Below are 12,961 nucleotides of genomic sequence, written 5' to 3'. Positions count from 1 at the left end.
GAAAATGAAAGTGAAGGTGAAAGTGAAGGTGAAGGTGGAAGTGAAGGTGAAGGTGAAAGAGGTGAAAATGAAAGTGAAGGTGAAAGTGAAGGTGAAGGTGAAAGTGAAGGTGAAGGTGAAAGAGGTGAAAATGAAAGTGAAGGTGAAGGTGAAAGTGAAGGTGAAAGTGAAGGTGAAGGTGAAAGTGAAGGTGAAAGTGAAGGTGAAGGTGGAAGTGAAGGTGAAGGTGAAATAAGTGAAAATGAAAGTGAAGGTGAAGGTGAGTAAAGGTGAAGGGGAATGTGAAAGTAAAAGGGAGAGTGAAAGTGAAGGTGAGTGAAAGTAATTCTAAAGGTAAACATGAAAGTAATATTGCAAGTGAAGGTGAAATGGAAATTCAAAATGAGTGATAGTGAAAGTGTTAAGATGATGGTGAAAGTGAGCAAGGAACTGAATATCAAAGTAAATGTGAACGTCAAAGTGAACTGAAAACAAAGACTAAATGAATGGGAAGGTGAAGATGAAGGTGACGAGGAAGACAAAAAATATGTGAAGTAAAATGGAGAGAGAGAGAGAGAGAGAGAGAGAGAGAGAGAGAGAGAGAGAGACTGTAGAATAAATGCATGAATGACAAGGGCTTCTCTTTGCGTAAGGAGGAGGAAGTCCAGGGAGGAGTCCAGATGTCACTTTTATCGGACTTTCGCTTTTTTCGGACTGGCTTGTGCCCCAATTAGTCTGATATAGTGAGGTTTTACTGTATATATATATATATATATATATATATATATATATATATATATATATATATATATATATATATATATATATATATATATATATATATATATATATATATATATATATATATATATATATATATATATATATATATATATATATATATATACATATATATATATATATATATATATATATATATATATATATATATTCGTATACTTACAAAGAATTGGCCAACTCCTGAGAGCAATGAAGGCTGCGTGGCTTTTTGATCCTTGACGTAGCCACCATCACGAGCGATGCTGTTCACCGTCAACATCCATTCGTCTCGTTCTCGGTCATTCAGTGCTTGCAGAGTCACTGATCTTAAGGAGAATCATCATCATCATCTTCATCAACTTCATTGTCATCATCACTATTATTATCATTATTAGCATTAAGATTAATATCATCATTCCTCTTTAATCCTTCACTTCTTTCCTTCTCTGCTCCTCTCTTTCCTCAATCCCTTTGATGCAAGAGAAGACATCTTCACACAGTGGCACCAACACAACTGGGTGGCTCTGCTGCCTAGTTATACAATCATTTTCATTTCCCTCCACTTCCCACCTCCAAAGAGGATGATAATTTCAACCTGCAGTCCACTGGGTTCACAATCAGATGAGCCTGGGGTTGCAGCTATCACTACAACTCTTTCTCTTTCATTCATTCATCTTTTCTTCCACTCTGTCTTCCTTCCCCATCTCCCACCTTCAATCATTCTTCTTTCTCCATATTGTTCTTCTTACCATACAATACTACTTCTTGTTGGTCCCCCCCCCCTCTCTCCCTCTCTCTCTCGTTCACTTACTTCTTGCTTGTGGCCACTTGGAAGACATGAAAACGATCATCCGTATCTGTTGCATGCACCAGCGTCGTTGGGTCTAGTTCAAGCAGCAGGGATCCAGCTGCCTCCCCCTTCACCACACCCATCAAGTTCCCACCTTCCAGGAAAACAAACTGCCTCTCCCAGGAGCTCATCACACCCATGTACTTCCTGTGGTGAGGAGAGACCCATCACCTTCATCATCATCATCATCATATCCATGTACAGTACATCTTATGGCTGGAAGAGAAACATCATCTTCAACATCATCATTATTATTAACATCATTATCCTCATCACACCATGTACTTCCTGCAGTAAAAAGAGAATACCAATAATAATCATCATTAGCATATCATTATCACTATTGCTATTATCATCATCATCATGATCACCATCATCATTATTGAAGTAATACGTTCATCACTATTAACATTATCATCATCATCATCTGACACCCTGCCAACAAACACATTACACCCATGTACTTCCTGAGGTAAAAAGAAAATCATCATCATCATCATCATCATCACCTTTGACATTTTCCTCCCTCCTACAAAATCCCTTACAGGAGATGGTCATAACAGAATGGGGAACTTTTGGTGAGATGTGTCATCCCCAACTCAGTCCTACACCAGTCCTTTTGCTGGTTACCATTTTTTTTTTTTTTTTTTTAATGCAAGGCAGAAGGAATCAAAGGCCAGGAGCCCACACACTGTTCCTTCCAAGAACAAACACAAAAACAATACAAAAGAGAGCAAAATTCAAGATACCTTCATTTCGAGATGCCTGAACACACTGCATTTGAAAGACTGGAGATAATAGAAGGTAGGAAATACAGACAGAGGGAGACAGTTCCAGAGTTTACCTGTTGTATATATGAAGGACTGGGAGTAATGGTTAACTCTTGCATTAGAGAGCTGGACAGAAAAGTGATGACAGTTTGCTGCTAGACAGGTGCTATGCGCCCGTCGTAGAGGTGGAGGGATGCAAGCAGACAGTTCAAAGGAGCACTGACCATTTAAGTAGCAATAAAAAGAGATAAAGATGCAACAGTGCTGCGAAGAGACAGAGGTTGAAGGGAGCCACTAAGAAGAGGAGAGTTAATGAGATGGAAAGCCTTTGACTCCACCCTATTGAGAAGAGCTGTATGTGGGGAGCCTCCCCACATATGAGAGTTGTACTCCACACAGGGGTGGATAAAAATCCGTGCATAGTGTCAACAACTGTGCAGGTATAAAAAAGAAACGGAGTTGGCTTAGCACACCTAATCTCTTGGAAGCTGGTTTTACAAGAGATGTAACATGATCTTTCCAAGATAAGTCCCGAGTGAATAAAACCCCAAGCATGTTCAAGGATGATGCAGGATTAAGCTGATTATTATTAAACATTAGTGGGTACACCAGTGGAAGATTTTGTCAGGTTGATAGGTGTAAGAACTGAGTCTTTGATGCATTAAAAACAACAAGATTATTTTTACCCCAGTCAGAGATACGAGCCAAGTCAGACATTAGGTGTGCCATAGCCTCATCCCTTGTTTGTTGAAGTACCTGCTGAGATGAATGTTACAGGAACCGAAAGGAAAGGAGAAGGGTGGAGTCATCAGTGTATGAGTGGATAGGTTAGATGTACAGCTTAGAAGGTCATTGATGAATAGAAGGAAGAGAGTTGGTGATAGGATAGAACCCTCAGGAACACCACTGTTGACAGATCTAGAAGAAGAACGATGGCCGTCTACAACAGTGGCTATAGAACGACAAGAAAGGAAGTTATAGATGAAGGCACAGAGAGAAGGATAGAAACCATAAGAGGGCAATTTGGAAATTAATGAATGTGTGTGTGTCTGTATTTATCTAACTGTATTCACCTAGTTGTAATACAGTATACAGGAACTGAACTATGGTCGTAGGGTCCCATCTCTGTTTCTCAATATGTCAAATTTGGCTTTGAACTCATTTAAGTTTTTAGACTGGACAATCTCTTTGTCCAGGCTATTCCACAGGTCTATGCATCTACAGTATATGGAAAACTATACTTCTTGATATCCTTCAAGCAACTTGGCTTTTTTAGTTTCATTTCCATGTCTTCTTGTTACTCTCCCATCCCATACAAACATATATTCTCTGTCAATATTTTTTACTCCCATCCTGGCTCTGCCTTCTAAGGAAGGCAGGTCTAGTTTTTCCAGCCTTCCTGTGTGTGTGTGTGTGTGTGTGTGTGTGTGTGTGTGTGTGTGTGTGTGTGTGTGTGTGTGTGTGTGTGTGTGTGTGTGTGTGTGTGTGTGTGTGACTCACAAATTCATGCCAGTCTGCAACAGCTCTAAGACAGAAGACTGCTTTCTAGGTATTTGTGTTGAACTTCATTTCTAACTACAGTGATATCATATTATGGTCCAAATATTTTGTATGTTGGGTCTGGTTAGTACTTGGATGGGTGACCGCCTGGGAACACCAGATGCTGTTGGCATAACGTTCTCCCTACGTGTGAAGTGGGGTTGGTGGAGGATTAGTGCCCCTCCCTGTATAACAATTAACTCTAAGCCCTTGGCCACCCCGTTTGGGATACATGGCATCTGGCAATGAATGAATGAGTTCAAGCATTTTACCATTGAAAAATGACAGTCAATAGAATGTGGGATATGGCGATCTCAAAAAATCTATCTCTATCTATCTATTGCCTGACGCCTCAATCCCGTTTGGGGTGGCCACAAACAAATCGCCTCCAAGTCGCCCTGTCCCCCGCCATTTCACTGCCCTGCTCCCAACTCACACCCCCCTCTCTCATATACCTCTCCACCCCATCCCTCCATCTCATCCTCGGTCTCCCCCTCCCTCTTCCACCCTCCACCTCACTCACATACACTCTCTTTGTCAGTCTTTCACCCTCCATCCTCTCCACATGGCCAAACCACCATTATGACATTAGTTCACCTCTAAAATGGTAGAGAAATAAGTGCTAGAGTCAAGCATCATTGGTTAGAACAAACATTTATTTTTCTTCGTTACTCAGCCAATTCCGATATGATTCTGATTATCGGATAATTTTCCCCTTCTAATACTGATACCGATATTAGTCAGCTTTTGCTTGCCGATTTACAGCACTAAATATAAAGAAAACTGATTGACAGATGGATAAAATAACTTACTTCTGGACATTGAGGTATCCACTCTTGGTAGCAATGGTGGTGTCTGGGGGGAGGCTGGCAATTTCTGATGGTGGTTCTGCATAGTACATGAGCTGACTTTGTGTTATGATTGAGTCAATAAGTTCAAGGCTGTCCTCCCTTTCCTTCACCAGGTCATCATGGACACTGAAAGCAATTATTTTTTCATCCCTCAATCTACAGATACATTCTTGCTGGATTATTGAACACTGACACATGCATCAACACACGCACACACACACACACACACACACACACACACACACACACACACACACACACAATGATGACAGCTGTGAGGAATTGCAAAATTTTTTGGATAAGTTGGAAAGTTCGAGCCAGCCTTGGAAAATGGTATTTAATGCCAAAAAATCTCATAGGTAACCTTAAAATATTGTGTGTCAGACAGGCAACAGTGGGGAAATGACTCAGCATGGCCAGCTGAGGCAACAACTATTCAACCTTATTTACACTGTTTCAGTCATTCATACATTGCACGTTCCTAGTTTGTGATGCAAAGTGTTGACCATATTCTCACAGAGTGGGTGACTGTTCTGTATATTGGAAAAAAAAAAAAAAAGTGACTTACAACATGGACTTACCCATATCACTTTGTATCATTTATAAAGGCTCCAATATGCTTGCATGCGTCAGCCTTAATCATCTAATGGTGGCTCTCTACGCTGCTCGATCTGTGGAAGCCTCCCCATTCAGTTCCTTATACCTGAGGTCACAATCTATGCTGTTTTGCAGTCGGTCTCTTGCAATCCTACCCCCAGTGTTCGCACTTGTCACCTCACGCACCTGTCGTCCCCCATTCTCTCAACATGCCCAAACCATCTCAATTTCCCCCTCATCAACACAGTACCAATGCATTCCAGTGCCATCCTTCCTCCCAACTCTTCAACTCATACTACACAAAAATAAGTGACAAAAAACACTGCTGACAGCATAATCAAACTTAACCTACCTCAGTCAGATCAAACATAACTTAGCCTACTTTAACCTAACCAAACCTTACTAAATGTAACCTTACCAAACCTAACTTACTTAACCTAAACTAACCTAACTGAATTAAACCTTACCTACCCCATCCCTACCTAACCAAAACTAACCTATCCTAAGCATACCTAACCAAACCTAACCTAACTTAATCCTACCTAACCAAAGCTAACATATCCCTACCTAACTTAGCCTAAATTAACATCATCCACCCTAACCTAACTCAACCCATTAATTCTTTACCAAGCAGGTGCAGCCTTTCCATATTTTCAATTGAAATGAGTCTTTCACAGCTTACTTGTTATTATTCCTGGATTACCACAGCTACTGGACATTTTTATACGCTTACCTCTGAAAGCTGAAAATGAGGATTTAGAATGTATTCTGTCAACTTCTGCCAGAAGCTGGCCATATTTAGCATTCCAAAAACACATTTTTAAATTTGAAAGCTGCCTTTTAAATGCAAGTGAGGTTAGGCTTGATTTGGTTTGGTATGGTTAGGTAAGGTCTGGTTTAATCATTCAGTTTCCTATTGTTTTGAAACGGGATACACCAATGTGTCCAGTCAGAGGGTTGGTTGGTAAACGATGCGGCCAGTTGGAGAGACTGTCAGCAAACAATGCTGTGGGTGACCTGGCCTCTTAATTAAATACTGTACCCCAAAATAAGTATATTTTGTCTTTTTCCAATCACTTCTTGTGGTCACAGTTCAACAGTTAAGTGTCTGTGTTGTATTATTTTTTTTTTAATGCGAAGAAGGAACCAAAGGCCACGAGCCCGCAATTATTGTTCCTTCCAAGAGAAAAACAAAATATAGGAGAGAGCCAAATTCAAGATCCAATCATTTTGAGATGCCTGGACACAATGAGTTTGAAAGACTGGAGACCATAGGAAGCAGGAAACACAGATGGAGGGAGACAGTTTCAGAGTTGACCTGTTGCATAAATGAAGAACTGGGAGTAACGGTTAACTCTTGCATTAGAGAGTTGGACAGAAAAGGGATGAGAGTTTGCTGCTAGACAGGTGCTACGCGCCCGTCGTAAGGGTCAAGGAATGCATGCAGACAGTTCAGAGGAGCAGTGACCTCTGAAGTAGCGATAGAAAAGAGATAAAGATGCAACAGTGCAATGAAGAGACAGAGGTTGCAGGGAGTCAGTAAGAAGAGGAGAGTAAATGAGACGAAAAGCCTTTGACTCCACCCTATTGAGAAGAGCTGTATGTGGAGAGCCTTCCCACACATGAGAGTTGTACTCCACACAGGGGCGGATAAAACCCCTGTATAGAGTCAACAATTGTGCAGGGGTAAAGAAGGAATGGAGTTGGCTTAGCACACCTAATCTTTTGGAAGCAGATTTACAAGAGATGTAAAATGATCTCTCCAAGATAAGTCCCGAGTAAATGAAACCCCAAGCATGTTCAAGGATGATGCAGGATTAAGCTGAATATTATTAAACATTAGTGGGTATACCTGTGGAAGATTTTGTCAGGTTGATAGGTGTAAGAACTGAGTCTTTGATGCATTAAAAACAACAAGATTATTTTTACCCCAGTCAGAGATACGAGCCAAGTCAGACATTAGGTGTGCCATAGCCTCATCCCTTCTTTGCTGAAGTAACTGCTGAGATGGACATTGCGGAAACCGAATGGAAAGATGAAGGGTGGAGTCATCAGCATATGAGTGGATAGGGTTAGATTTACAGCTTAGAAGGTCATTGATGAATAAAAGGAAGAGAGTTGGTGATAGGACAGAACCCTGAGGAACACCACTGTTGATAGATCTGGGAGAAGAACAATGGCCGTCTACAACAGCGGCTACAGAACAACCAGAAAGGAAGCTAGAGATGAAGGCACAGATAGAAGGATGGAAACCGTAAGAGGGCAGTTTGGAAATAAAAGACTTATGCCAGACTCAATCGAAAGCCTTTGAGATGTCAAGTGCAATGGCAAAGCTTTTGCCAAAGTCCCGAAAGGAGGATGACCAGGAGACTGAAAGGTAGGTGAGAAGATCGCCAGTGGAGCGTCCCTGACGGAACCCATACTGACGATCAGAAAGATGGTTGTGACAGGAAAGATGCTTTAAAATTTTTCTATTAAGAAATGATCTGAAAACTTTTGAGATACAGGATGTTAAAGCAACTGGGCGATAGTTAGAGGGTTGGGAATGGTCACCCTTCTTTGGGACTGGCTGAATGAGAGTAAACTTCCAGCAAGATGGAAAGGTACAAGTTGATAGACAAAGGCGAAAGAGTTTGCCTAGGCAGGGTGTAAGCACAGAAGCACAGTTCTTGAGAACAACAGAAGGGACTCCATCAGGCCCATATGCTTTGTTAGTATTGAGGCCAGTGATGGCAGAAAATACATCAGCTGAAGAAATTTTAATGTCAGCCATGCTCAGAGGGGGGAAAGTGATGGAGGAACAACACCGGAATCATCTAAGGTGGAATTGGAGGAGAAAGTCTGAACGAAGAGATCTGCTTTATCAGTAGAACAAATAGCTACAGAGCCATCAGAGTAGAAAAGAGGAGGGAAGGATGATGAGATAAAGTTGTTAGAAAGGTTTTTGGCGAGGTGCCAGAAAGAACAGGAAGAATTCGAGTTGGAGAGCTGAGTGCATTTAATATGGATGAAATTATTTTTAGCAGAGCGAAGAACAGACTTAGCACGATTCCGGGCAGAAACGTATAAAAGATGCGATTCAGGGGTAGGTTGGCTCCAGTACCTTTTACAGGTCCTCTTCTTGTTACGGATAGCCTTAGAACAAGCGTGATTAAACCAAGGCTTTCTTGCATTAGTCAAAGGATATGAGAAAAGAATGTATGCTTCCACGCCCGAGAGAATAACCTCCACTATGCGCAAGGCACACTCAAATGGCTCCCGGCCATGGAAGCAATAATCATTCCAGGGAAAATTAAAGAGTGAAGAGAATTCAGAAGAATCAAGTTCAGGAACATGAGAGCAAGATAAGTCGTTGCGTATATATATACACAACAGCCATCTTTGGCTTTGAAAAGAGTATGTACCAAAATTGCTTACCTTCAGAAATTTGTTACAATATACACTAGGTAGAATCGCCGTACCTATTTAGTAAAGAATTACCCTCAATCCTACATAACCTAAACCTACCATAACACAACCCTACCTAACCAAAACTAAATTGAACGGGCATAGAAAACACCACTGACCTCTTGGCACAGACACTGATGTTGGAAAAGAAGTCAGTGAGGTCCTGGGCAACGAGAGTTTCATGTGCCAAAGAGTGGTGTGTGCGTGTGGCCATTATCATCCCCAGCACAGGCTCCAGCAAGGCCGACTTGCGAGCGTACTGCATCAGGTTCAGCTTGGAATAGTAGTGTAGTGCCATCTAATGGAAAAATATGTCTACAGTTCTTCCTCTCCATCAACATTTTTTTTTTTTTAATGCCCTTCAATCCAGTGAATTGTTTTTGTTTGAGTTATTTTACTTTTTTTTTTTTTTTTAAATCTGCTTGAATCTGAAGGTGGGACGAGACATAGTAAGCCGAGAAGAAAGTGGACAGATATAGTATATGAGTGGGAGGCATGGCAGGCCAAAAAGGTGAATAGATACAGCAAATGAGTATGTCTGAAAGCATGGTATGATGAATGACAAGGCTTAGGAACTGAAAACTGATTGTGCTGGTTAGAAGAATTTTATATGGAAGAGTTGCAAAAAATTTTCATTATAATTTACTGTGTATGTTGTGGCTGGGTTTAACTAGAGTGTAATAAATGTAAATTTCATAAGCAAATATGGTAACACTGGAATACTGAGATCTGTGCTGGAGTATCATATTGTATCATTCATAAAGATTCCAGCATGTTTGCATGTGTCAGTCTTGGTCACCTAATGGTGGCTCTTCATGACATTGCCCGATCTCTGGCAGCCTCACGAATCAGCTCCTTATCTTTGAGGTGTGTTGTACGTTATATCAAAGCCTAATCCTTTTCTGCACGACCTTCCCCACTTAACAATGAACATTGGAGTGGTATCTGATGTATTCCTATGTTGATTAAACAACTTTAGTGTGAAAAACATGTTAAGTGGAAGCATGTTACATGAGGAAGTGGACGAGGTATGGTCCTGAGAGCAAGAAGAGCCTGATAAAAGGAGAAAACAACCAAAATCCACCCAACTAAATGGCTGCACTCTCATTCACCAACCATCTTAACCTGTGGATTGGGAGCCACAGCTCAGGCTGGGTAGCGTCACGTTGCGAGCCACAGCTCAGGTTGTGCTGGCCATGCATCACCGCTAACCACTCCACCCCTACGCAAAATTACACATGGCGCTATGCAAAGATGGAGACAGAGATTTTTTTTTTTTTTTCACCAGATGATGCCCTGTATGTTTATCATCAAGTTTAAATAAACAAAAACAAAAAATTTTTGTTTTTTCATTTTTTCACAACTCCCCTACAAAAAAATTACACATGGCCCTACACAGAGAAGAGAGAGAGAGAGAGAGAGAGTATAATTTTTTTTTTTACCAGATGATGCCCTGGATGGTTATCTTTAAGTTTATAATAAAAAAAAAAAAAAAAAAAAAATCATTTTTTGTGGGATAAAAAAAGATAATTGTGCAATCCATGGGTTAAGCTCCAGAATCCTGACTCCACTCCTAGCACTTTAAAAGCAAAAACTATCCAAAGTCTGTCTAAATGAATGGGTCACACTCTCCTTCACTCACCATTTAGGCCCCCAGAATCCAGACGCTACTTTCATTTTCTTTCAGTTATAAAGGCTTCATCATGCATGCATGCCTCTGCCTTGGTCACCTAATAGTAGCTCTCCATGCTGTTCAATCTCTAGCAGCTTCTCTGTTCAGTCCTTTACCCCTGAGGCCACACTCTTTGACCTCAACCCAGGTCTTTTTTGGCCTGCCTCTCAAAACTCCACCCTCAATATTCACACCTCTCACCCTCTGCACCCAACTGTCATCCTTTACCGTCTGCAGATGCCCAAACCATCTCAATTTACTCCTTCTAACCACAACACTAATACATTCAAGTCCTAAACTTCATCTCAACTCTTCATTCACAATCTTAAACCCCCCAGGCCTGTCATTCAAGGATGCACTACATATACATCTAATCATTCTCATTTCTGTACATTTAAGCCTATGAATATCCTCCTCCTAATACTAAAAACTTAGGACTTCCCAAAATCACTGGGTTAAAATTACCTGATGAAACTTCTTCCTGGAGACATAAACATCTTCATTTGCTTCTCTGCGTTCGTGCTCCGGGTCCTTTCGACGGCATCGGCTGTAGCGCGTTACGGCTCTCTCGAGGTCACTGCCTGCATTCTGTTTATGTTCAAGAAGAAATGGACAGAATTATACCACAGCTGGATGGCTTTCATCTAAAAAACTGGGCCACTTTCACAACTCGAATACAGTCTACTGTTTTGTACAATGCCATGGCTGCAGGAATTATGATGAGCCATGGTTGACGTAGGAATGAGTCTGCTTGGTTAAAAACAACCTTCTAGTAGGATTACACTTGGTCATCATCTGAGCTGAAAGAGGTTAGAGATCTTTATCAAATGAAAACAAACTGACTAGCGTGAGTTAGATGCTCCAGGCGGATGTGGCCCATGTGGGTCTACTTCCGATGGGTGGTTGGGGTATATTGCCCACATACTGCTGCTAAGGAGTGAGCTCTACTTCCTTCCTTCTATCCCCCATTCTCCCATCCCACCTCCTTTCCCTCTCTCCTGCAGCTAGACCTTCTAACACTGTAATTTTTTTTTTTTTCTCTCTCTCTCTCCCCCCCCCCTAAAATGTCTGGATTCAATGATGGATGGAAAGGGTTATACAGCAGAACCTACCACGTCCAGAATTTTGCTACTCAGAGTTATTTATGAAATGAAAAATTTCATGAGCAACATAAGAAAAAAAAAAATTATCATCATCAAATCCACTGTTGTCCTACAAATAGAGAAGGGGTCTAGGGACAGGGTACTCAGCTCAGACATTTAGATGAGTGACCAGTTCCTTTTCCCTGAGCAGCAATGTGTGAGCAATTTACCCAAAAACCCATCAGGAGATCCATACTGACAACATCCAGTTAAAGCACCTAAAAAAGTGTACAGTATAAGCAAATGGATATTTTTAAAAAATGAAAAACACAGAAATCCTAGATCACTTATGTAGCTATGGGACACATGACAGACTTAAGAGTTAATGAAAGGTATTTTTAACCGGCCCCGTCCCAGTCGATTTTCCACCACTGACTCCCTCCAATCCCAACCGATGTTGGAAAAAAATTTTTTTGGCTCAAACCTCTGCTTTTGGTGAGAAACACCGAAAATTCATAGAGAAATCGCTCACCTGAGGCTTACAGTAAAATACTCGACAGAGGTAGCAGTACTCCTTACCTTACTGGGTTTTCTATCAGGCTGGCTTCAAAGAAAACGAGTTCTATGGGAGGGTAACTATTCCACACCACTCATAAACGGTATTTATTTATTTATTTGGTAGGAATTTATGTGTAGTACAAGAGTATATTTGTTTTCAAACAGTAATACAGGCAATATAAGCATTGTTTCACTCACTAACACATCAACATACCTGACCTTTTTTGACGACATTACCTGATCATCATTTCTGACTGTATCTTCCTCAAATGCTACATAAACTTTGTCCTCCACACTGACATAGATTGGGGAATCATTCTGGCCCTGAATGTCTTTATTGGCCAGATCACTGGTAACAGGTGAATTGCCGAGACAATGTCGTGCGGAAGGGGGGGGAGGTCATGCGGGGTAAGGCGTTGTCCCTGCCTGGCATCTTGTAGAGGAAGGTGTCCTGTGTATATGTACCAAAAATCACGCGCGAAAATTGAAAATTGTGCAAATTATGAACTTTGCCATTGTGTGACGTATCAGTACGTCTACGGGTCTAGCGAAAACGTGCTAAGGTTAGCAGGTATTTCTACTTTAGATCGCCAACATGCCTTGACAGACTTCTGTTTTGCACAGATACTGATTTAAAGTGCAAATAAGTGCATTTGTATGTTAAATTAATAATTATACAAGGCAGAATTCTGCCAAGGCAAGGAGAAACACTTCCGCTAATTTTAGCATGTTTTCGCTGTGAATCCAGATTTTTTAAAAGGTAAAATTAAATACAAAAATTTGACCAGATTTCGAATAATTAGGTAAGTATGAACCTCTATGGTGATAAAATCTAT

The 12,961-nt window shown here is 40.9% G+C and overlaps 1 protein-coding gene across 1 annotated transcript in view; it reads right to left on the bottom strand.

The window, feature by feature from the left end:
* The window catches only part of LOC145405309 (DCC-interacting protein 13-alpha-like), a 60,153-nt gene that overhangs the window by 36,616 nt on the left and 10,576 nt on the right, over positions 1 to 12,961 (bottom strand). The window contains exons 5-9 of the mRNA XM_080276731.1: positions 10,951 to 11,073; positions 8,933 to 9,111; positions 4,731 to 4,895; positions 1,571 to 1,756; positions 944 to 1,085 (exon numbers count right to left, since the gene is read on the bottom strand). Of these exons, the coding sequence (XP_080132857.1) occupies positions 944 to 1,085; positions 1,571 to 1,756; positions 4,731 to 4,895; positions 8,933 to 9,111; positions 10,951 to 11,073 (795 nt within the window). The remainder of the gene's footprint in view (positions 1 to 943; positions 1,086 to 1,570; positions 1,757 to 4,730; positions 4,896 to 8,932; positions 9,112 to 10,950; positions 11,074 to 12,961) is intronic.

The sequence above is a fragment of the Coenobita brevimanus genome, chromosome 7 (assembly GCF_032717465.1).
Source record: "Coenobita brevimanus isolate Jiangsu-jjx chromosome 7, ASM3271746v2, whole genome shotgun sequence".
NCBI classification, from domain to species: Eukaryota; Metazoa; Arthropoda; class Malacostraca; order Decapoda; family Coenobitidae; genus Coenobita; species Coenobita brevimanus.
This window is presented reverse-complemented; position numbering and strand designations above follow the sequence as displayed.